The following is a 25,549-nucleotide window of genomic DNA, read 5'->3' as shown; positions in this document are numbered from 1 at the left end:
TCCGTACACCTCATACACACGCGGCTCCTCTCCGTACACCTCGTACACACGCGGCTCCGCTCCGTACACCTCGTACACACGGCTCCGCTCCGTACACCTCGTACACACGGCTCCGCTCCGTACACCTCGTACACACGGCTCCGCTCCGTACACGCGTGGCTCCACTCCGTACACCTCATACAAACGGCTCCGCTCCGTACACACACGGCTCCTCTCCGTACACCTCATACACACGGCTCCGCTCCGTACACCTCGTACACACACGGCTCCGCTCCGTACACCTCGTACACACGCGGCTCCTCTCCGTACACCTCGTACACACGCGGCTCCTCTCCGTACACCTCGTACACACGCGGCTCCTCTCCGTACACCTCGTACACACGCGGCTCCTCTCCGTACACCTCGTACACACGCGGCTCCTCTCCGTACACCTCGTACACACGCGGCTCCGCTCCGTACAACTCGTACACACGCGGCTCCGCTCCGTACAACTCGTACACACGCGGCTCCGCTCCGTACACCTCGTACACACGGCTCCGCTCCGTACACGCGTGGCTCTGCTCCGTACACCTCATACACACGCGGCTCCTCTCCGTACACCTCGTACACACGCGGCTCCTCTCCGTACACCTCGTACACACGCGGCTCCTCTCCGTACACCTCGTACACACGCGGCTCCGCTCCGTACACCTCGTACACACGGCTACGCTCCGTACACGCGTGGCTCCACTCCGTACACCTCATACAAACGGCTCCGCTCCGTACACACACGGCTCCTCTCCGTACACCTCATACACACGGCTCCGCTCCGTACACCTCGTACACACACGGCTCCGCTCTGTACACCTTGTACACACGGCTCCGCTCCGTACACCTCGTACACACACGGCTCCGCTCTGTACACCTTGTACACACGGCTCCGCTCCGTACACACGGCTCCGCTCCGTACACCTCGTACACACACGGCTCCGCTCCGTACACCTCGTACACACGGCTCCGCTCCGTACACGCGTGGCTCTGCTCCGTACACCTCATACACACGGCTCCGCTCCGTACACCTCATACACACGGCTCCGCTCCGTACACACGCGGCTCCTCTCCGTACACCTCGTACACACGCGGCTCCTCTCCGTACACCTCGTACACACGCGGCTCCGCTCCGTACACCTCGTACACACGGCTCCGCTCCGTACACCTCGTACACACGGCTACGCTCCGTACACGCGTGGCTCCACTCCGTACACCTCATACAAACGGCTCCGCTCCGTACACACACGGCTCCTCTCCGTACACCTCATACACACGGCTCCGCTCCGTACACCTCGTACACACACGGCTCCTCTCCGTACACCTCGTACACACGGCTCTGCTCTGTACACCTTGTACACACGGCTCCGCTCCGTACACCTCGTACACACACGGCTCCGCTCCGTACACCTTGTACACACGGCTCCGTACACCTCGTACACACTCGGCTCCGCTCCGTACACCTCGTACACACTCGGCTCCGCTCCGTACACCTCGTACACACTCGGCTCCGCTCCGTACACCTCGTACACACTCGGCTCCGCTCCGTACACCTCGTACACACTCGGCTCCGCTCCGTACACCTCGTACACACTCGGCTCCGCTCCGTACACCTCGTACACACTCGGCTCCGCTCCGTACACCTCGTACACACTCGGCTCCGCTCCGTACACCTCGTACACACTCGGCTCCGCTCCGTACACCTCGTACACACTCGGCTCCGCTCCGTACACCTCGTACACACTCGGCTCCGCTCCGTACACCTCGTACACACTCGGCTCCGCTCCGTACACCTCGTACACACTCGGCTCCGCTCCGTACACCTCGTACACACTCGGCTCCGCTCCGTACACCTCGTACACACTCGGCTCCGCTCCGTACACCTCGTACACACTCGGCTCCGCTCCGTACACCTCGTACACACGCGGCTCCGCTCCGTACACCTCGTACACACGCGGCTCCGCTCCGTACACCTCGTACACACGCGGCTCCGCTCCGTACACCTCGTACACGCGGCTCTGCTCCGTACATCTCATACACACACAGCTCTGCTACATCCACACTGTAAATCCTGACCCCACACATACTTACCTCAACCAACACCATGACAACAGCAAAGCAGAGTCTTGCAGACGGTAGAGGCAAGGCTGAGCGCACAGGACCTGTGATGAGGTCACAGGAGGGGCGGAGTCAGGGGTGATATGATCGGGGGTCTGGACAAAGGCTCCTGATCATGTGACCCCCTGACTCCTCCCCTCCCGTGACCTCATCACAGGTCCTGTGAACAGAGCGAGCAGGCAAGCGAGTGCGACGCTGTGAGTGGCTGCGGGGGTCTCATGCTACGGCGAGGATGGGGTGCGTGGGGGGGCGTGGCGGCTTATCTCCCTGCAGTGCGGGAGGAACTTGAATCTATCACCGCCATGCCCGCAGAGGGCCGGTGGCAGGAGCAACAGTGGCCGCAGCAGCTGGCAAGCGGCCAGATGTTCGGGCGCTGCCGCCCGCGGCCCACGTGACAGCGGCCCAGCGGGAAAATGCCCGGTTGGTTATATTGCCAATCCGGGCCTGGCTACAACCTCCATACAGGTCCTGAACAGGAAGTGTGTGTAAGGAGGTGGAAAAGAGAGGAGACTAGTACAGTTGATGTCTGAGTAACTGCAAGTGAACACCGCCATCTGCTGGTCAAAGATGAAAGTAAAGAAGGAATTATAGTAGTAGGAACCCCAAGAGTGGAAGCGCATGTTCACAAGGAAGCGTTTGAAGACTACGCCAGGTCAGGTGACACGTGTCACTGTGACAAAATATAAAAGGCCAAGCTGAGAAGGGGAGAGTAGGCGCCAAAACATGTACCAGGGAGGTCGTGTGGCCGCAAAGTGGGCTTACAGCCACCAGCGCCCCAGAAGTGTCTGAGCGGGCAAATGCCGGTGAAGGCCTGAGCTATGAGGAAGATGGTGACCCGAGCCAGTAGAAGACCGTAAGCAGCACCAGTAAAGACAGTTGCCAGATCTGACCCCGGGCTCAGGAGCTGATCCGGCTGTAGGAGAGGACCATTCCTGTGGGCTGTTACTTCCAGACATACGGTACAGGGTGTGGGCTGGGGCTGTGCTTTTGGGAACAGAGATGGCCAGGGCGATGAGCATACTGTAAACTCAGTGACTCGCATATTTAGGACTTGTGCCCCAGGGAGAAATACCAGTTGACCTCCACTAGGGCCAGTGTAACGATCAGAGGAGCTAATAGAGACTAGAGTTGAGTGAAATTGTTTTGGTCCCTGCTTATTCAGCAAGCTATAGCACTTACCGAATAAGCTAGAGGGAACCCGGATACCTGGATCGCTCCTGCTGATCAGTGCCGCAGCTGCACGTGTCGCTGCAGTGTCATAGTCACAGCACATGCATGTAGAGCCTGTGTGTTGAGCTCTCCCTGCATGTGCTGTGACGTCGATCAGCTGGTGCGATCCAGTGGCACCCATTAAGCTGAGACATAGGCATTAATAGCTGTTTAAGTGCTAGATAATGAGAACATTTTAAGAACAGTGTATATAATAGAACGTTGCAGAGATATTATAGTCGCATCTCTGTGATTGGATAGTGTCATTACATACTGTATTGACATTGCTACTGTTACCCATAATATACCATCAACATTCCTTAAAGCAACCTATATATACACAGTTGAATCCAGAAGTTTATATACACACACTATATAAAAAATATCTGGCATGAAATCAGAATAAACCTTTCCCGTTTTAAGTCAATTAGGATTACCATAATTAATATTTGCCAAATGCCAGAGAAGAGAAAGAAGGTTTTAAGGGATTTTTAATACTTACTGGAAAGTCAAAAGTTTTCATACACTACGATTACTATGGTTTTAACCCCTTAACTGCCATTAAAAGGCGCATTGATGGTTGTTAAGGGGCCTTATTCCTCAGCGACGCTTCTTAATGGCGCCAAGAAAAATGATTATTACTTACCGGTAATTTGATTTTCCAGAGCCATGACAAACCGCACATGAGAAGGTACCCGCCCCCAGGAAACAGGAAACCTGTAGCAGAGACATAAGAAGGGGGGCGGCACCTCTCCCCTCAGTTTGTTTCAGAGTATGCAAGGTTACCGCCTTATTAGTTTACATACATGTTATATGACAGCGCTACTAATATTCCCCTTTCCTTTTAAATACATGTCTATATACACTCACTGGCCACTTTATTAGGTACACCTGTCCAACTGTGTGTTAAGACTTAATTTCTAATCAGCCAATCACATGGCGGCAACTCAGTGCATTTAGGCATGTAGACATGGTCAAGACAATCTCCTGCAGTTCAAACCGAGCATCAGTATGGGGAAGAAAGGTGATTTGAGTGCCTTTGAACGTGGCATGATTGTTGGTGCCAGAAGGGCTGGTCTGAGTATTTCAGAAACTGCTGATCTACTGGGATTTTCACGCACAACCATCTCTAGGGTTTACAGAGGATAGTCCGAAAAAGAAAAAAAATCCAGTGAGCGGCAGTTCTGTGGCCGGAAATGCCTTGTTGATGCCAGAGGTCAGAGGAGAATGGGCAGACTGGTTCGAGCTGATAGAAAGGCAACAGTGACTCAAATTGCCACCCGTTACAACCAAGGTAGGCAGAAGAGCATCTCTGAACGCACAGTGCGTCGAACTTTGAGGCAGATGGGCTACAGCAGCAGAAGACCACACTGGGTACCACTCCTCTCAGCTAAGAACAGGAAACTGAGGCTACAATTTGCACAAGCTCATCGAAATTGGACAGTAGAAGATTGGAAAAACGTTGCCTGGTCTGATGAGTCTCGATTTCTGCTGCGACATTCGGATGGTAGGGTCAGAATTTGGCGTAAACAACATGAAAGCATGGATCCATCCTGCCTTGTATCAACGGTTCAGGCTGGTGGTGGTGGTGTCATGGTGTGGGGAATTTTTTCTTGGCACTCTTTGGGCCCCTTGGTACCAATTGAGCATCGTTGCAACGCCACAGCCTACCTGAGTATTGTTGCTGACCATGTCCATCTCTTTATGACCACAATGTACCCAACATCTGATGGCTACTTTCAGCAGGATAATGCGCCATGTCATAAAGCTCGAATCATCTCAGATTGGTTTCTTGAACATGACAATGAGTTCACTGTACTCAAATGGCCTCCTCAGTCACCAGATCTCAATCCAATAGAGCATCTTTGGGATGTGGTGGAACGGGAGATTCGCATCAGGGATGTGCAGCCGACAAATCTGCGCCAACTGTGTGATGCCATCATGTCAATATGGTCCAAAATCTCTGAGGAATGCTTCCAGCACCTTGTTGAATCTCTGCCACGAAGAATTGAGGCAGTTCTGAAGGCAAAAGGGGGTCCAACCCGTTACTAGCATGGTGTACCTAATAAAGTGGCCAGTGAGTGTACATATATCTACACATCCAGATATGATTTTTAAAAACCTCTGGTGCACCACACAACCATCACCAAGATAGGGCGGGAACAATGCGGTGCTGTCATGGCTCTGGAAAATCAAATTACCGGTAAGAAATTATCATTTTTTCCCTTCCCCATGACAGCACCGCACGAGGAAAGATAGAATAGACTCCTAGGGTGGGACAACAGCAGGCAACACTTTTCTCCCAAAGGCCAGATTTGAGGGCCCTAGGTCTAGTCTATAGTGTCGGAAGAAAGTGGATGGTGATGACTATACTGCTGCCTTACAGATCTGCTCAACTGAAGCATTTGCCCTTTCAGCCCAGGACGTGGCTATGGCTCTTGTAGAGTGAGCCGTTACACCCAGTGGGGGAGTCTGGTTTGAAGAAGAGTAAGCTAGTGCAATACCCATACGAAGCCATCGTGCAATCGTTGACTTTGAAGCTTTTTTACCCGTTTGTCCCCTGAAAGGAGACAAAAAGGGCTGAAGACTGTCGCCATGGTTTTGAGGCTTCTATATATTGAAGCAGGCAACGTCTGACATCTAAACAATGGAAGGTTTCCTTTCCCTGGGATTTGGGTTTCGAACAAAACGAGGGCAAAATTATCTCCTGCTCCCTGTGGAATTTGGAATTTACCTTTGGTAGGAAGGCTGGATCAGTTTTTATGATCACTCTATCATCCAAAAAGGTGGTATATGGTGGATTTACAGATATCGCCTGCAGCTCGCAAACACGACAAGCTGAGGTTAGGGCCACCAGGAGTACTGTTTTTAGTGTCAGCGCCTTTATTGGGATGGAAGCAATCGGTTCGAATGGAGATGCTGTCAGTGCCCTTAATACTAAATTTAGATCCCAGGGAGCTACCTTAGGTGTTAATTTTGTGGGCCTGGATGTGAAGGAGGCCCGAATGAATCTATAGATCCATGGGTGATCTGCCAGTTTTTGATCAAACAATGCACCCAGGGCCGATACCTGCACTTTTAAGGTGCTTGTGGATAGTCCTTTTTCCAGCCCTTTCTGGAGGAACTCTAGGATCTCCTTTATTGGTATTTTCTGGGCTGTTCTAGTCAATTGTCTGTAAGAATCTTTCCCAAATTTTTTGGTATTTTCGTGAAGATACCTCCTTCCTGCTAGCGAGCAGGGTGGTTACTAACGGGACTGAGAACCCTTTTGCTAGAAGGAGTCCCCTCTCAAGTTCCACGCAGTGAGGTGCAGCCCGTGAACCCTGGGGTGTTCCACTGGGCCCTGGTATAGCGGATTCGGGGTATCTGGGAGGATCCATGGGTCCGAGATAGACATGCATCTGAGCCATGTGAACCATGCCCTTTTCGGCCAGAAGGGCGCAATCAGGATTATTTGAGCTTTTTCATGCCGGATCTTTTTTAAGACTACTGGAATCAATGCCAACGGGGGGGGGAAACGCATATGCCAGGTGAAATTTCCACCGGTGTAGTAGCGAATCCACCCCCTCTGGCCGCTCTCTTGGATTTAGGGAGTAGAACCTGTCCACTTTCCGATTTTCCCTGGTGGCAAACAAGTCTACTTCTGGTGTGCCCCAGGCAGCGCAGATTTCCCCAAATATTTTTTGACTTAGGGACCATTCTCCCTGGTGTAGTACATGACGGCTTAAATAATCGGCCAGATAATTGTCTGCCCCCTTTAAATGTGTACCCGATAAGGATAGAATATTGTTTTCTGCCCAAGCGAATAATTCCCTGGCCTCTGCCATCAGGGTTGCCGACCTTGTACCCCCTTGTCTGTTTATGTATGCTATGACCGTGCTGTTGTCGGATAATATGGTGACATGTTTCCCTTGTACTTTTTGCTTTACCAGGGGAAGGGCTCGCCTTACGGCCGCCAGTTCTTTTAGATTTGAGGATGCCTCCCTCATTCCAGGTTCCCACTGGCCCTGTAGGGTTTGTTTCCCTATGTGTGCCCCCCAACCACTCGGACTTGCATCCGTGGTCAATACCACCGAGTTTTGAGTCGTCCAGGGCACTGCTCTGTTTAGGTTTTCGGTGCTCAGCCACCATTTTAGGGACTCCTGCACTTGAGGGGAGAGGATAATCTCCCGATCTAAATTGGAAGGACTCTTCTCCTGCTCGGACAGGATCTGCCATTGTAGTTCTCTCGTATGGCTTTGTGCCCACCGGACCGCTGGAATTGTCGCTGTTAACGTGCCCAGGAGCGACATTGCCTCTCTTACTGGTATGGCTCGACCAGACTGTATCCGTTGTATTTTTTTGTGGATAGCTCCAATTTTCCTTCCTGGAAGGCTGCACTGTTGTTTTAATGAGTCCAACTGAATTCCCAGGAATTCTTGTGACTGTACTAGAGTTAATTTGGATTTTTTCAGATTGATCATCCAGCCTATCCTGGTTAATATCTCCAGGACCCTTGTAACTGCATCTTCGCAGTTTTCCCTGCTGTTTGCTATAACCAGGAAATCGTCTAGATAAGGTACTAACAGGATATTTTCCCTTCTTATAAAGGACGCTACTTCCCCGATGATTTTCGTAAATATACGCGGGGCTACTGATACCCCGAAGGGTAGGCACCGGTACTGTAGATGAGTGGGGATTTGAGCAATCTCTACTACCAGTCTCAGATATTGTTGGTGTTCTTCCCATATTGGGACATGGTAATAGGCATCGGTAAGATCTATTACTGCCATGTAGCAACCTGGGTCGAGTAGTTTTACTGCTGACCCCAAGGTCCCCATTTTGAATTTTTCTGTTCTGATATATTGGTTCAGGGCTTTGAGATTGAATATTGTTCTTAGTGACCCATCTGGTTTTGGCGTGAGGAACAGTACTGTAAAACCCTTTCCCTTTCTGATGACATGGTACTTTTATAAGTACCTCTTTTTGAATGAGGAGCTGGATCTCCTTTTCTAATGTAGCCTGATTCTTCTTGGCTACCCGGGTCACTTTTAGTCTTTGAGGAGGAAGGGTTAGAAAACTGAGTCGTAGGCCCTCGGCCAACAGGTTGGTTACCCACTTTGAGGTGGGCAATGCTACCCACTGATGGACAAAGAATCGAAGCCTTCCCCCAACCGCCCTGGCGTCATTGCTTGGTATCGGGTCTCGGGGTGGTTCTACTAAAGAGGAAACCTCTCTCCTTCCTTCCCCTCCAGGGCCTACCCCGCGTGGTTCTATCGTCTGGCCGCCCTCGGCTCCCTCTATTCCCTGTTCCACGAAAGGACGAGTGAGCCTCAGTCCACCGACGCCTAGGGAAGGGGGTTGGAAACCGTTTTTTATCTGATGCTTTTTCCAAAATTTCGTCCAGTGCTTTTCCAAATAAGTATTGGCCCGCACAGGGGACGGCACAGAGTTTAACCTTTGACTGGAAATCTGCCGACCAGTTTTTTAACCAAAGTGCTCTGCGGCCTGAATTAGAAAGGGCGCATGCACAGGCGGCACCTCGGACGGAATCTACTGCGGCGTCAGCCAGGAATCCTGCTGCTTTCTGTAGGAAAGGTATTGCCTCCAGCAGTGTCTCCCTTGGGCATTTATTCTTAATTTGGTCACTTAATTCGTCTAACCACTTGACCATAGCACGTGCCGTACAAGTGGCAGCCACCCCTGGTTTAAACGACCAAGCTGATGCTTCCCAAGCAGCTTTTAGAAAAGCGTCTGCTTTCTTGTCAAGGGGGTCTTTTAGGGCGCCCATATCTTCAAATGGCAATGCTATCCCTTTGGATGTACTAGCAATGGCGGCATCTAGTCTGGGCGCCTTTTCCCATTTATCGCATACCTCCTCATCAAACGGGTATTTTCGTTTGAGCGCCTGCGGTATGGACATTTTTTTTATTGGGTTTTTTCCACTCTCTCTTGATTAAATTTAGCAGGTTATCATGGAAGGAAAAAACCTTTCGCTTTTTCCCCTCAAGATTGCTAAACATAGCATCTTGAATTGATTTAGGCTCTTTTGGTGTCTCAAGTCCCATTGTGGACCTTACAAGTTTTAACAATTTCCCAATGTCCTCAGATAGAAAATATGGACGCCCCTTTTCCTCGTCCGAGTCTAGGTCTGAATCCGAGGCCCCTATCTCCCCTTGCTCTTCCTCAGACTCAATATCAGTAGTTATCTCTGTGGGAGGCAGTGGGGGCGGGGGTGAGGCAGGCGTTATATCGGTGCTATGTGTGGCCTGCTCTTTTATTTCCTCTTTCATCGTCGACTTTACTTGATCCCGGATCATAGCTTTAATGCTTTGGAGCATAGATGGTGACTCTTCGGCCACTGTCTTTTTAATGCACGAGCGACAGAGTCGCTTGTCATACGTTTTAGCTAGGGCCTTTTTACATAACGCACATTCTTTGTTCTTTTGTTTGGATGTGGCCTTTCCCTACAGAAAACATACACAGGGCCTTTGTTAATATATTGTGCTGCCTTACAAAGGCACTCACCCGGCCCCCTGGGTACCCCGGCAGCTGGTGGCTTTTCCGCCTGTACTTGCTCTCCAACTTCAGGATCCATTCCGTTCTGCTGCTGGCTATACGTGGAGCCTGTGTGCAGCCTCTCTGGGACCAGTGGCGTCTGCCGCGACTCCCTTCTTATGGAGGAGCGGTGCGCTCTTCTGGGACTGCTCCCGCCCGGAAGTGCCCAGTACACCGCTCCCCCGGCGTGCGACGTCACTTCCGGTGCGACTCCGGAAGCCGTCGCCACTCAATCGGCGCCAGCGTCATGGTGGCCACGCCTCCCCCGGCCCTGCCTCCCACTGGAGCGGCCGCCGGGGAGTCACAGGAGGAGGACGCCATTTGCAGCGCCTACAAGCTGGGCTGACAGGCGCGCGCGACCACGCCCCTGCCGCTCTCTCCCCCCGGACCTCGGCCTCCCGACCGGATCATCAGAGGGGGATCCCTCCAAGGTACCGCTCTGCCCCAAGCACCCGCCTGCAAGAAACAGGAAACCAAACTGAGGGGAGAGGTGCCGCCCCCCTTCTTATGTCTCTGCTACAGGTTTCCTGGGGGCGGGTACCTTCTCTCATGTGCAGTGCTGTCATGGGGAAGGGAAAATAAGGGTATAGTGCCCCCCCCCCCCCGTGTCGGAAAATCTACGGGGACTTAGCTACTGGAAGGTAGCAGAGACCCTGGAGAACATGATTCGGGTTGGCTTTTACCGTTCCCCAGTCTTGTGATCGCCATTATTGACCAAATAACGGCAATCGCAAAAAAAAAAAATTCCATTCATTTGTCTCTCCTCTGATATGATCTAGCATACCAGAGGAGAGAGAAATGTCCCCCCCTCACCCCTTGGTACCCTCCATCATCCCCGGATCCTCCTGCTCAGAGCCCCGGCCCTCCGTGTCATCTTCCTGGAAGAAAATGGAGGGTGCATGCGCAGTGCACGCACCGAGATCTGCCGGCAACAATGCAAGATTTTTCCTATTGGTTCATTTTGATCACTGCTATTCATGAGATGAATGGATAGAAGACCCCTGCGAATTTCACACTGGGTCAATATCATATATACTGCAGCTTCCTGAGAAGTGGTGTGTAAGAATAGACACTGTCCTCAAATGTATGCTCTCAGGATAAACTATGTGATATTTGGGGCCTGACATGGGGGTCTTCTACTTTTTGTTAAGATATTAGACGCATGATATTTTAAGGGCAAGGCTAACTGTGCCAGGCAGTATTAATGAGTAATGGGAAATGCTGTTTGTGCAATGTTATAACCTTGTTATGTCGTATAACCCTCAATTAAAAGTGTTTAGACGAAAAAAATTTAATTGGCCCCTACTTTCATGCTCACTGCAGATCTTCAACTTTTAGAAAGGAAAGTAATGGATGGTGCAAAGCAATACTGTGCCAGGACCCAGAAAGGCAGAGTAACAAAATCAAAGTCGTCCATTTAAGTGAATGACGCCACTAAAAAAACAAAAATATTTTCCTTAAGATGTTTTATTGTTCATTTAAAGATAATCATCTTAAAAGCAGAATGCACAGACACGATTTGCCATCATTTAATATGAGGTCTCATCACTTGTAGAAGTCGCATTGGTCTTGATGTCACCAATAATTCAGAATCACCCTTATGTGATTAAAAAAAACCAAAAAACTTTTCTTTAACCAGCCATCCGGTAAAGCTGTAGTAGCCATCTGTGTGCATCACCATACACTCACAGCTTCTAATTACTGCCTCTTAGCAGTATGGTGGAAGATGACCATTAATGAGATTTTCAAGGAATTTCCAAAATCTGTGCTAAAAAGTGATGACGTCCCATCCATCGGTCACCTGATTGCTTCAGCCGATCACTAACCTCAGAGGTGGCACGTGCATTGACAGGACAGCTGGAGCAACAAGAGATTCAAAAACATTCGGAAAAGTTCCTGAAAGCTTTTCTTTAAAGGAATCATCCAGAAATGGAAAAAAAAAAACAAAACAGAACAGATGCCTGTCGGCATGTGAGGTCGGAAGCTCTGATGCCGTGACCCCGACAGCTTGAGTGTAGGTTATGCCCGGGTCCCAGCAGCAGAGCTTCGTAACGCACATTGCTCACAGACACCCGTCCTATTAATATTCTAGGACAGGTGTCAGTCAAGGTAAGAAAATGATGGCCATTTTAGTGTACTAGATCAATTGCTATTTGTCAATTAAGGGTATTTTGGAATTTACTTATGACATCCCCTCTCACTCTTTTTTTTTTGGATCCCCGGAAAATCCCTTTAAATGTCCATTTTCGATCAGTTTGCTTCAAAAACACATTGCACAAGAGCCCCATGTATAACTTGCAAATATACCAACTATAATAAAGTGAACATCGTTAGCTCAGCATGCAATGCTTGCCCCGTCTTAAGTTAGAAACAGTTTGTTTTATGTAGAAAACGGCGCCGCTTACAGCTTGGTATAACATTATTAGTGCACTGCGGTCATTAGGATTTTGGTATAGGTGAGAATCGGCTTCTGGTGTGTAATGCAGTCCTCCCTCTACACCGTCAGCGCTAAATACTGATGCATCAGGGCAGGAATGCTGACCTTATTCCCAACGTCTGATCGCGGGAAGCAACACGTCTTCTAGCAATTCCTCAGAGTGTCATTCATCGTCACTCCCGACAGTGGAGCGATGGCCGACGCCGTCCGTGTATCTCCACACTCCTCTGCGCTCACTTCCAATAATGTTCAGTAATTGTATACAAAAAAACCCAAAATGAATGCAAAAAGGGAGTGCTATGAAAGAGAATCCGGAGAAAATTAAATAAAGTATTTTATTATCTTGCCATCAATTAGAAAACGTCTTTTGTTGCCCAGACATGGGGCCCGTGTGATGTCAGGAAGGTGTTAGCTCTCCAGAGCATCCAGGACTTTAATGATCTGTTGCTTAATGGCTTTGGTTGCGTCTCCTGCATTTGGAATTAAGTATCTGGGTGGGAAAAAAAAACGCATAAAGGTGAGCGAGAAAAGAATACGAGGGCTCAAACACATGGCTGTACTATTGATAGGCTTTTACAAAGTCATAACCTGGCTGCCATAGAGGTGGAACGAAGACCTCCAATTTCATGGTCAAGTTTTGCTTGGTATGCCGTAGGTATGGAGGCATCTTCCTCTAGATGTACAGCAATGTAACCTGTACAGATTGTATGGCTCCATACTTGATAGCAGACAAGCCCCTCATGACAGATTTTGGCATGTGAATGATCCCTAGTAAAGGTACTGTCACACTTAGCGATGTACCAGCGATCCCGACCAGCGATATGACGCGGTCAGGATCGCTGGTGCATCGCTAAGTGGTCGCTAGTGAGCTGCCACACAGGCAGATCTCACCAGCGACATCGCTGGGGTCGGGGGTCGCTACTTACCTGTCACACTAGGCGATCCTGACGTCCTCCCGCCCGGCTCCACGCTCGTCGCTCGTCGTCACAGCAGGAAGCTGACGACGAGAAACAGTCCAGCCTGTTCTCGCGCGATCAGCGATAAACAGCGGGGGAGCGGGTTGTAGGTAAGTATCACACACAGCGATATCGCTAGCAATATCGCTATAACGCCACAAGTTATAGCGATATTGCTAGCGATATCTCTTAGTGTGACAGGCCCTTAAAGGGTCGCCCACTATCAGATAATCCCTTATTACTGGCCCCAGGGTGCTCATCTGGGAAGTAGCTTATTCCTCCCTCATGTAAACTCTGGGGGAATCACGCATCCTTGTTATGGGGGGGCTGGGAATAGCCATCCGCCATCTGCAATGAAGCACGGTTCTAGTCCCCCCCGGATGCTGCAGCCAAAGACCTCTGCCTTCAAGGCTTTCTGTGCAATTGGAGCGGCTTGTGCTGGATCCAAGCAGGTGACAACAGGTTAATTTGGCAGAGTTTGTTATTTTCACCCCATCTATGCCCCCAGGAAGATTAAAATTTAGGCCAGACGGCACCTTTGGGTTATGTTCAAATGTTGCGTTTTTTATGCTTTTTTTTCCCTCGCAGGCAAAAAACTTGATTCAAAAAAGCAGGTTTTGCTTAGTTTTGGCTGTGTTTTTGACAGGGTACATTGGTCTCTTGTGCATGCTGATAAACATATCTGATTCTACTTCATCACCAAAAACTGATATTTGCGGTGTTTTTTCAGCATTTTTTCAGCATTTTTCACCCATAGAAAGCAATGGGTGGTGCAAAAAAAACCTGAAAAAATGCTGAAAAAACACCGCAGGTATCAGTTTTTGGTGATGAAGTAGAATCAGGTTTTTTTTTTTTGAGAAAACGCTGAAAGAAGAGATATGCTGCATTTTGCAAAAAACAAGGTACTGCATAAAATACGGAGGACAAAAAAAAAAAAAAAACTAAAGCTGTGTGCACGAGATTTCTAAAATCTCAGACTTTGCTGGTACTGTGAAATGCAGCTGAAAATTGGCATTAAAAAAACGCTGAAAAAAAGGCAACGTGTGAACAAAGCCTTAATGCGATGAGAAGACCCTGAAATGTCAGGAGGACATTTCAGTTTCTTCTCGTCGCATTAAGGGTTTGTCCACACGTTGCCTTTTTTTCAGCGTTTTTTTAATGCCAATTTTCAGCTGCATTATGGTGGAGTTCTCTTTTAACCAATCAACCAATAATGTCCGTAACTCGGGTAAAAGCCGAATCTACCCATAGAAGGTTACCAGATACGGTGGAAAAGATCCTCTCTGGCCATTAGGAGATGATGTAACACTTACCTCTCCACTGCTAATATTTCCACGCCTGAGGCACTGCTATTTCCATACTTAAATGTGATCAGCTCGGGGTGCTTCTTTTTTGACGTGATCTTGACGACGGAGCTGAGCGCCTGTCGTGACTGTATGTAAGCAAATCCCTTTCTAGACTGGATTTCCCGCAAACAATACATATGGGTTGCAGTTATCAAAAGGTGGCTATAAAAAGAAACATGGAAAAAGAAAAGAAAGAAAGAAAAGGTCATTACGTTACCGAAACAGAGGATTAACTTGCCGAGGCTTAGTGACAGACCTGAGGAACATATGTCCATTTTCTTTAACTTCTTGACAGGGGAAATGATGTTTGATGTCAGGCTTGTTTATCCAGGTCTGAATGTTAACGATTTCCTTTCGGTCGTCATCAGATATGGAGGCGCTGTCAATCTCATCTGAAAGCATGAATTAAGTCTTATAAATTATTAAAAAATGTAAATAAAAGTAACCAGCGCCGACCATTTTCATTCATCCATCCCAGGATTTGGCTAGTTCACAGTGATATGGACATGTTTTGACTACTGAAAGGGAATCGGACACCAGGTTTTTGCCACCTAATCTGAGAGCAGCGTAATGTGAAGACAGAGACCCTGATTCCAGCGATGTGTCTCTTCTATAAAAACAACTGCAAATAAAACAGCAAAAAATAAAAAATAAATAACTACCATTCCCCTCATCTTTTGTAGGTGGTCCTGTGCTCACACTTCAGTGGTTCTCTTGGTTTTTCTTTACAAGCAGACAGCAATTGACCACTGCAGTCAATCACAAGCTGTTAATGACATACTACTGCTTTCATGATCACTTGTAAACACTGGTCCCAATTCATCGCGACCGGTCTCTCTCGGGAGAAGTCCATGTTTGAAGTTTAGCACCGGACACCAACTGTCTCGTACATACCCTGAACTTTTATGTTCGTGTTCACTCAACTCTACTCTTTGTGAATCTGGAGCGTCTGAAGGGGGGGGGGGGGGGGGGAGAAAAAAAAATAAAAAAATCACTCCAGGCAGGTGATGGAGTGAGAATTCTGGCATAGGGAATGCTACATGCTACATCATTAATTTGATAAGATATGGCGTCCCATCCTCGCCACGTCCTCATACCAAAGAATACTGGTGTGAAAACAATAAAAGTGACAAAATTCTGCCACAACTCTGAGTTGCACCAAAATGCTGCGACTTTCCAAAGCTTTTACCCCAGTTTTCTAGCGTGAAAGCTTTGATGAATCGCGCCGATAGAACGGCAGAACAGATGGAAACGCGCGGTAGAGTTTCTTTTTTGTGTTTGCGGAGACACCAACTCTAATTTCCCCTTTAAAAAGCTACACATGACAGACGACACAAACATATTTTAGGTAAAAAAAAAAAAAAAAAAAAAAAATGCTGTAAATATTTACTACCTGTGTCATATTCTTCTTCATCCCCAATACTAAACACTGGTTTCACACCCCGGTATGGCTTCCCCACTCTGTCGCTGCTGCTCACGTGACTGCAGGATTCAGACAAGAAAAGATGATTTCATGAAGACTAAAATAAAATAAACAACAACGACTCATGCAGGAGATACGAGTTGTGTGTCATGGGCGAGGCACCACAGAGAAGACTTCTGTTAGGCAGCGGTCATATAAAAGCATTAAACTGCAGGAAACGTCACTAGAAAAAGGTCCGTGCAAGCGCAGATGCATGCCTGAACATTACCAGCAAAACATCTCTAATTGTAAGTGATGGGAAAGCTACTTATAACATCCCGACAAGCAGATGCTGTATTTTCTGTCTCTTCTATACATAATATGTCAAAATGTAAAGAAAAAAAAAAAAAAAAAAAAAAAAAATCGGATTCATGCAGAGTGAAGTTTCCCAAGGATGGAGCAATAGATTGATCACTACTGGACGAGGAGCTGCATGGAAGGAAAGTCCAGGAATGAGATCTGCATTATACAGACAAAAGTATCGCAACACACCTCTCAATTTTGTCCATATAATGTACGTAGTCCATAAAGCCCATATACAGTACGCATCAACCAGGACCCACTGGCCGGTCGGTATATTACAACTATACGGTGTTTGACAACCTTACCCTTTCTGTGATACGTCAGAGAGTGATGGACAACCACTGGGTCCTCCAAAGAACGGGGACCTCTCCAGGGGTAATGGGGTAAGGAACAACATCGTTCCTGGAGCTGGTGGGTGTCCCTTCAGCTAGATTTCTAGATTTCCTACCAGTCACTCTTTCACAAACCATAAAATGGTTGTAGGAGTCATCTAGGATTAAGGCCCCGTCACACTAAGCGACTTACCAGCGATCCCGACACCGATATGAAGGTGTCAGGATCGCTGGTAAGTCGCTATGTGATCGCTGGTGAGCTGTCACACAGACAGCTTCACCAGCGATCAGCACAGCGATGCCAAGCGCCCGGCATCGCTGCCATCGCTGTAAAAAATAGAATCAAAATAAAAAATATAGTTATTCTCACCTTCCGATGTCCCGTTCAGCCATCCTGCCTCTCTCCACGCTCCGGTCCCAGTGAGCCTTTGCACGAATGACCGCGAGATGTCACGGTCTCGAGGAATAACAAAGTCTCGCGGTCATTCGTGCAAAGGATCACTGGGACCGGAGCGTGGAGAGAGGCAGGATGGCTGAACGGGACGTTGGAAGGTGAGAATAACTATATTTTTAATTTTTTTTTATTATTTTTTACACCTGATCGCTGGTCTCCCGCCTGTCACACACAGCGATGCGTGCTGGCCAGCGGGAGACCAGCGACCAAAGAAATGTCCAGAGGTTTCTTCCAGCGATCAGCGATACCGGCAGGGGGGCCGCTCGCTGATTGCTGTCACACACAGCGATCTCGCTGGTGAGATCGCTGTTACGTCACAAAAGTTGTGACTCAGCAGCGATCTCGCTACCGAGATCGCTTAGTGAGACGGGGCCTTTAGGACCAGTCTGGTCCTGGGGTTGGGTCTAATCCTGCGGCTCCGTCCTATTCACCTCAATGGGGATTTACTACAAGACCAGTCATCAGCTAGCAGATCCTTTCTCTAATCCTAAACAAGTCCTTGAGCAACTTGATGACAAAAAACAAACCTCCGCAAACAGTGCTCTGAAAGAAAAAAGAACTGGCATAAATGAGCTCCTTATGAGGACGACATGGAGATCAGCAAACAACATGGCTACCGGATGACAGATTCATCGACAAGTGAGGAAACTGCAGCAGGCAGGAAGCTTACAATATATTGATGCACACAGCGATCGTCAAATATTTTGCAGCATTTAATGGGCACTAATGGGAAAAAAAAACAGTAATGTGTCTCTAATGGGGATGCCTACTGGAGAAATGTCAGAGGAAATGGTTAGCAATAATAATTTACTGTTCTAGAGTGAAATGTTATGAACAGAGAGCAGATCAGCTGCAGATGGAAGAGGACATTAGTGCTTTTGTGCGGTTAGCAGAAAAGTGGCGAGTGCGTCCCTCTACGCATCCAGTAATGGAGAGAGAGAAGCATCAGTGACACTGACCGGCCACAAGGGGGCAACACAATAAGGACAAGACACAAATGGCTTTATCTGCCAATAGTTGTAGGTCATAGACTGTGTAGTCAAGGCGGCGGCCGGGGAGACGTGGCTTGTGGCACGTGTAAGCGTGACTGATGCTTCCAGAGAGTGAGGCGCTGTGTTAGAAGTACAGAAGAGGTGGTGGAATCGCAGCTCACAACAGCTTACCGCTCCAAACTCGCCCTCTCTGGCCAGGGAAGATTGAAAGTCATTCTACAGTAAATTGAGGCACACAAACCGAAAAAGGGTTACATCAATAACAGTCATGTGACACATTACCTGACACTTCAACATGTCCGATGATCAACCCCAACTAAGGCCACAGACATACGTGGGACAACCACACCGTGTACGAGCACAGAACACCATCACATGTGCAGGTTTACTCTGGGACGTCATAAAGGTGGATTCCCATCTCAGCAAGTGAAGGCATTATAGCTGGGATAAACCATCACTTAGTGATCGCTGGGGGACCAGGATCGGAGGGGGCCGCAGCAGTCCTTCATTCTTAGGATCGGTGGGGGGCTACAGAGGTAGGGAACAGATTGCAAATTGCTGGCCGTCTGATCGCTGGGACCCCGGTAGATCTCTGGCAGTGCCATGAAATCTGAATAAGGGCGCATTCACACATCCGTGCTGATGTTGGTGTGCATGCAGACACTATGAGCATACCCTAATCCACTACATCGCATCAGAATAGGACATGCTCGGAATTTCACTGATCTTTCTCGGATCCGTAATTTGCACAGATGTGTGAATGGATCTGTGAGACTAATGTGTCGGACTGCTGTCCGATAAGAAAGAAAACAAAAATCAGACAGCATTTGGAAAATTTAAAAAATGGTGACTGCACCCTTACAAGGGTTATCCGGGACCAATTTAATTTTTTACTATGAACCAACAGGCAGGTAGTTACCAATTACCTGCCTGTTCTGCTCAGTGCCACTGATATCTGCGGACTCAGAGAGGTCACAGACGGCTCCTTCCAGAGATTCTGCGGTTTCCGATGACAAGTCGAGAGAACAGCTCTTTCTCTTCCGCTCTGCTGAAGTGACGTGACTGCTGAAGGCATGCTGATTGACAGTCAGCTCCCCATTGCCTACCTGCGTGAAGCCAGCTGTCAATCAGCATGTTGCCGGTAAGTCCCGCCCCTTCAACAGAGCAACCCATAAGAGGAAAAGCTGCTCTGCTGATGTGTAGCAGCAGAATCGCCGGCAAGAGCGGTCAGTAACTGCTCTCAGCTAATGCCAGAGAGAACAGGCAGGTAGTTCTTAGGCCCAAAATACAAAAAAAATAAAAATAAAGGGGCTTTCCGGGACAATTTTAAGTGGCTGACAAATACTTGTCCACGGCTATATTTAAAAAAGATTATTATTGCCAAAAATATGTATTTTTTATCTGGTGTAAATGCCGCTGTTCTCCTCAATCTGCTGCTGTTTTTCTTTTGTCTCTGAGCCCCTCATTGCTAAGATACGGTCCCTCTTCTTCCCAGTATATAAATACTTGTGAGACAACTGGGTGGGATTCCCATCTCCTCTTTGTGGGCATCAATATTATTGTGACTGATGCCCAATTGTCTAAAAGACTGTATGTATATACAGAGAAGGAGGGTACCATATCCCATGAATGGAGAGGCGCTAGAAAAGACGGGGGTCACCTGTTCTCAATCCCCCGCAGACAGCAGCTGTACAAGACCAGACCCAAGTCTATAACTGCATTACAAGAAGTTAGAGAAGCCGGATCCTCAGCCACCAGATGATCGCTGAGTCCCGCTCTAACTATAGTTATTACTCTATGATTAAGGAATATAATGTAATATACAGTCATATGTAAAAGTTTGGGCACCCCTATTAATGTTAACCTTTTTTCTTTATAACAATTTTGGTTTTTGCAACAGCTATTTCAGTTTCATATATCTAATAACTGATGGACTCAGTTATATTTCTGGAGTCAAATGAGGTTTATTGTACTAACAGAAAATGTTTAATCTGCATTTAAACAAAATTTGACCGGTGCAAAAGTATGGGCACCCTTATCATTTTCTTGATTTGAACACTCCTAACTACTTTTTACTGACTTCCTGAAGCACTAAATTGGTTTTGTAACCTCATTGAGCTTTGAACTTCATAGCCAGGTGTATCAAATCATGAGAAAAGGTATTTAAGGTGGCCACTTGCAATTAGTTCTCCTATTTGATTCTCCCATGAAGAGTGGCATCATGGGCTCCTCAAAACAACTCTCAAATGATCTGAAAACAAAGATTATTTAACATAGCTTTTCAGGGGAAGGATACAAAAAGTTGTCTCAGAGATTTAACCTGTCAGTTTCCACTGTGAGGAACATAGTAAGGAAATGGAAGAACACAGGTACAGTTCTTGTTAAGCCCAGAAGTGGCAGGCCAAGAAAAATATCAGAAAGGCAGAGAAGAAGAATGGTGAGAACAGTCAAGGACAATCCACAGACCACCTCCAAAGACCTGCAGCATCATCTTGCTGCAGATGGTGTTACTGTGCATCGGTCAACAATACAGCGCACTTTGCACAAGGAGAAGCTGTATGGGAGAGAGATGCGAAAGAAGCCGTTTCTGCAAGCACGCCACAAACAGTCGCCTGAGGTATGCAAAAGCACATTTGGACAAGTCAGTTACATTTTGGAAGAAGGTCCTGTGGACTGATGGAACAAAGATTGAGTTGTTTGGTCATACAAAAAGGCGTTATGCATGCGCTGTATTGTTGACCGATGCACAGTGACACCATCTGCAGCAAGATGATGCTGCAGGTCTTTGGAGGTGGTCTGTGGATTGTCCTTGACTGTTCTCACCATTCTTCTTCTCTGCCTTTCTGATATTTTTCTTGGCCTGCCACTTCTGGGCTTAACAAGAACTGTACCTGTGTTCTTCCATTTCCTTACTATGTTCCTCACAGTGGAAACTGACAGGTTAAATCTCTGAGACAACTTTTTGTATCCTTCCCCTGAAAAGCTATGTTGAATAATCTTTGTTTTCAGATCATTTGAGAGTTGTTTTGAGGAGCCCATGATGCCACTCTTCATAGGAGAACTACTTGCAAGTGGCCACCTTAAATACCTTTTCTCATGATTTGATACACCTGGCTATGAAGTTCAAAGCTCAATGAGGTTACAAAACCAATTTAGTGCTTCAGGAAGTCAGTAAAAAGTAGTTAGGAGTGTTCAAATCAAGAAAATGATAAGGGTGCCCATACTTTTGCACCGGTCAAATTTTGTTTAAATGCAGATTGCACATTTTCTGTTAGTACAATAAACCTCATTTGAATCCAGAAATATAACTGAGTCCATCAGTTATTAGATATATGAAACTGAAATAGCTGTTGCAAAAACCAAAATTGTTATAAAGAAAAAAGGTTAACATTAATAGGGGTGCCCAAACTTTTACATATGACTGTATATAACATGGCTTCAATAGATGAGAAGCGAATAATATCTGATACAGAACATCAAGAAACAATGTTGAATTCAAGTGTAATAAAACAAGGATCAGTCCACTGAAAATATATAATATAAAACACTCACCGATCTACTGGGGTGGAGGTATTCTCGATGAAGCTGATAACCTTCTCCTTCACGTTCACCGACTTGGTTTTTAATGCCACAGTCATTTTATTAACTAAAGACTTCACCCCTTTTCCATCACTATAGCCATTGGAAGCATCACCCTGCAAAACCAGAGGCAAAACCTGATTACATGGAAAACATTCAGTCATCAGCTCTTTACAATGAGCTCGTAACGAAGGAATACAGGTCTTCATGAATAGATTCCTATGGAAGATTCAGCGAATGGAGTCTGGTCTGGGCAGTACTCACATCTGTATAAGAGCTCACACTGCTCCGAGACCCTGATGTACTAACAATCCAATGTCCATAGCCGGAGTCCGGTCCTTCTGCATTAATGTCTGCCAGGTGCTGCTGCAACACTAAAGAGCGAAGCACAAAGTGACACCCAAACATCTACCACCGCACAGACGGAAACACTACAGCAGAAAGCTACTTACCCATAAATCCTCCTTTGGCAATACTTATATATTCCTTGTTTTTCTATTAAACAAGAAAAAAAATAACTCAATTTTATACATCTTTTATTCGATTTGTATTTTCAAGCAACTTACGGTAAACTATCTGTCACTTCAGGTAAGTGCTCACAATAACACCACCATTCCTGGCCATTATAAGACTTGTATCCTGTCCATCGCCTTGCCAGCTTTCGTATCTGCAGACGCTCTCACCCTAATATTGGGTGGACAGTAGCACTCTCTAGTCTATTGGATGGACTCTAGCTGCTATGATGTCTCCTACAGACAGTTCACACACACATACACAGGAAATCCTGGTCTCCTTTCTGTATGTAGTGCATGATCAGATGGAGCAGAAACAGGGATGCAGGTAATTATGCAGCAGTACTGAGCAGTGTAGCTGTGAATCAAAGTCTGGTGTGAGAGAAAAACTTACTAAAAAGTAGCAGAACGGTTTTGATGGTGTCTGTGTCTATCACTTTACTCTCCAATCGCCTCCTTCCCCTTCTATAGAACTTCAATAAGCAGCTGTAATCTGATACCTCACTGTGCTGGAAGTCCATACTAATTAACCATGTTGGATTTCTATTGTTTTTCAGAGTGTATGGTGAATTCAAAATGGAGGGGGTAGTGAAGAAATGGCTTGTAAGTGGAGAAAGAATTAACTTTCTCTGTTACAATGTTTCTTATATTGGACTGCACTATTGATTTATGCAAAGTCATGATAATCATAGTACACAAGTAAGAGTAACTGTACTTTAAGAAGACTTGATGCGTCATAAAAACAAAATCATAAGTTTTAATTTGTGGGGTCTAGGTGCTGAGGCCCCCCATAAATTGCTCGGGAAAAAAAAGAAGCAGAAACGGTCAACCAATTTTGCTTACATCATAAAACGTAAAGATGTCAAACCTGTAAGAAATGGGCAAGAACCATATTCATGTACATGTCTTCTTCTTCCCTGCCACTGCCCATGAAGCACAAGTGTTCTCCTCCGGCCACTGAGCCGGACTCGATGGACTGCTTCTGCGCTTCCAAAAGAGACTTCACAGATAGTGCAAACTCTCCGGGATTCTGCAGCATCTGTAACACAAAGGTCTGTATCACTCCCTACTACAGATATAACTGCAATAACAACAGCGACTCGTAATCTGTATTTTCTACATACCAAGTCAGAGTCTAAATGAAACGCTGTGGAGAGATGCCCAGAATTGTACTGCTCCGCAGGCCGGCAGTCTACCACAAAGAACCGCACTCCATCCTACAAGAGCGAGAGAAGGCAAGTCATGGAAAAGTGCAGACGACAGGGGTTAGGTCACATTCACCGATTAAGAAAATGCGCCACTGGGGATTTCCTTAAATCAGTTTCATTTATTATTGATGCCCACATCACTTCAATAATATATTTATTAATTTTAGAATGAAAAAAAACAAAAAACTTGAATATATCTGGAGTATTCTCTTTAAAAGTTTCTGTATGGTTGAGCAAAACAGAAAATCAATTAAAAACTAGAAGCCACAGAGACAAAGAACCCTTCAATATGTCAGCATTACATGGTCATCTTATGGATCATTGGGAGTCTGACTACTGGGACCCTCCAACACCATGAGAATTGTCATCTAAAACCAGATCTGCAGCCCTGAGTTGTATGGAGCAGAGGTACACATGCTCCATCTGAGCGTCAGTCATTGACTACGGGACTGCAGCAAATAGTGAAGTGCTGTGGTCACCTCTCTCTGGCATTCCCATGCACAACGAATGGAGCAGAGGTCAAGCAGGCGCATCTTCTGTACATTTAAGAGGAGAGTTTTCAAAGCTTGGTTCCAAGGTCTGGAGTTCCCCGTTCTTGGGGGCCCCTGCGATCTGTAAGTTATCATCTATGGATAGTATTCTTGTATCTTTGCATTATAAATACTTCTTTCTAGAGCTGGAGTCTTGGCCAATCTGCATTTGTAAACCAGACAGGTCTCTTCTCCTTACAACATACTGACAGAGTTTTCTTTTGCTTGAAGCCCCCACTGCGGATGTACATCCTATATGCAGGAATCAATAGCACTTACTCACCTCTTGCTGATTCGCTTGCAGAATTTCTGATACAGAAATTGCCAAACAAAGCGCCTGACTGAGATCAGAGTCGTCCTTAAGTGCAATCAAGCTGCTGCCGAACAAGTTCTGGTTGTCCTGAGATATATAGCAGAGTAATAGCACAAGCATTGTTAAAGATTGGCACTTACGATTACTAGATAGTCCATGTGAAGAAATAAAAAGCATGCATCTACCTTGCGGAAAGAAGCTGGAGTCTTGCTATAGTAATGATGGGCTAAGCTGAACAGATCTTCAATGTCTGCTACTTCAAGATTTGTGGGTGGACTTTCCAGAAACTCTACAACATGGATTTAAAAGGAAACTTCTAGTTATTACACGTCACAGTAAATATCTCCGATGCAAGACTATTTCACAAGACTATTTCAGACCCCTTTGCTAAACTGATGATGACGACGACGATGTTTTCAAATGACAGAAAAAAATCCACGCACAAACAATAAATTTAAGACATCAACAGTCTAAAGTGCACGGGGCACCGGCCGACTGACGATGGGGAGGGATGGCGATCGTGGAAATCTGGTTTCAGACTGTAAATCACATTGTTCTCCCTAAAAAAAGTCGCTGGCCGACGTGTCAAATGCGGTTTCCTCATAGAGAACACGAGCACTTGGCCAAACAATCACATGTATTGGAGAGTCAGTTCAGACGGTTGTCTGTGAAATGAATGGCCGACAGCCATCTAATGTGGATGGCCGGCTTTAGGGTCTGCATCAGATTCCACTGTAGGATATGACAGCTTGGTCCCGATATACTAGAATAGGCCGTAGTCAAAATGATCTGCAGCACCAGGCGCAGGCACTACGTGACGCCTGAAGCTGAAGTGGACGAGGTGCTGGCTGCAGCACCCTCAGACAGCGGAGGTGCCGAGAATCCATCCCCCATTAATAAATTATATGGCCTACCCAGAAATCCCTCTCAGCTTACTATCCTAGCATCTATAGTGTTTTATTTCTCTTTTACATCTTCTGACTGTATTAGCCTTTGGATTTTGACCACGTGAATCAACAAAATAATATGATCTTTTCCAACACGCTCACAGTCTTACTTATAAGTTCTTCTTTAGACTCCATTTCTTCTGACAGCACAGCCTCTCTGAAAATAGAGATAAAAGCCATTAGTGTAAGATCAATAGTGATACGGAGCTGGAGCCGCTGGGTTTACTCTCCCCCATGTACTCACTTTACATTGACGAGCATGATCAGCATCAAGAAGTATATGAAGA

The 25,549-nt window shown here is 46.9% G+C and overlaps 1 protein-coding gene across 1 annotated transcript; it reads right to left on the bottom strand.

Moving 5' to 3' along the window:
- Positions 1 to 12,644: 12,644 nt before the first annotated feature.
- TBC1D23 (TBC1 domain family member 23) lies at positions 12,645 to 25,543 on the bottom strand. Its single transcript, XM_073565213.1, has 14 exons — positions 25,507 to 25,543; positions 25,373 to 25,419; positions 24,501 to 24,604; positions 24,286 to 24,402; positions 23,389 to 23,481; positions 23,133 to 23,303; positions 22,205 to 22,247; positions 22,017 to 22,126; positions 21,726 to 21,868; positions 18,345 to 18,389; positions 16,024 to 16,112; positions 14,887 to 15,022; positions 14,598 to 14,792; positions 12,645 to 12,818 (listed from the first exon to the last, which is right to left on the bottom strand). The coding sequence occupies exons 1-14, from the start codon at positions 25,530 to 25,532 to the stop codon at positions 12,737 to 12,739; spliced, it is 1,401 nt and encodes a 466-aa protein (XP_073421314.1). The 5' UTR covers positions 25,533 to 25,543; the 3' UTR covers positions 12,645 to 12,736.
- Between the last annotated feature and the right edge of the window lie 6 nt (positions 25,544 to 25,549).

The sequence above is a fragment of the Dendrobates tinctorius genome, unplaced genomic scaffold (genome assembly GCF_039654945.1).
Source record: "Dendrobates tinctorius isolate UK_male_01 unplaced genomic scaffold, ASM3965494v1 ptg000016l, whole genome shotgun sequence".
Taxonomy (NCBI): Eukaryota; Metazoa; Chordata; class Amphibia; order Anura; family Dendrobatidae; genus Dendrobates; species Dendrobates tinctorius.
The sequence above is the reverse complement of the archived record's forward strand: the minus strand, read 5'-3'. Positions and strand labels throughout refer to the sequence as shown.

Bases quoted from the DNA above. Each gene is read 5' to 3' on its own strand.
- TBC1D23 (XM_073565213.1), bottom strand. From the start codon at position 25,532: ATGCTGATCATGCTCGTCAATGTAAA. The intron at 22,248-23,132 runs GTTTGACATCTT...CTTGTTTAATAG, and splicing joins TTCTTGCCCATTTCTTACAG to AAAAACAAGGAATATATAAG. The intron at 12,819-14,597 runs GTAAGTGTTACA...TTTCCCACCCAG, and splicing joins GAAATATTAGCAGTGGAGAG to ATACTTAATTCCAAATGCAG.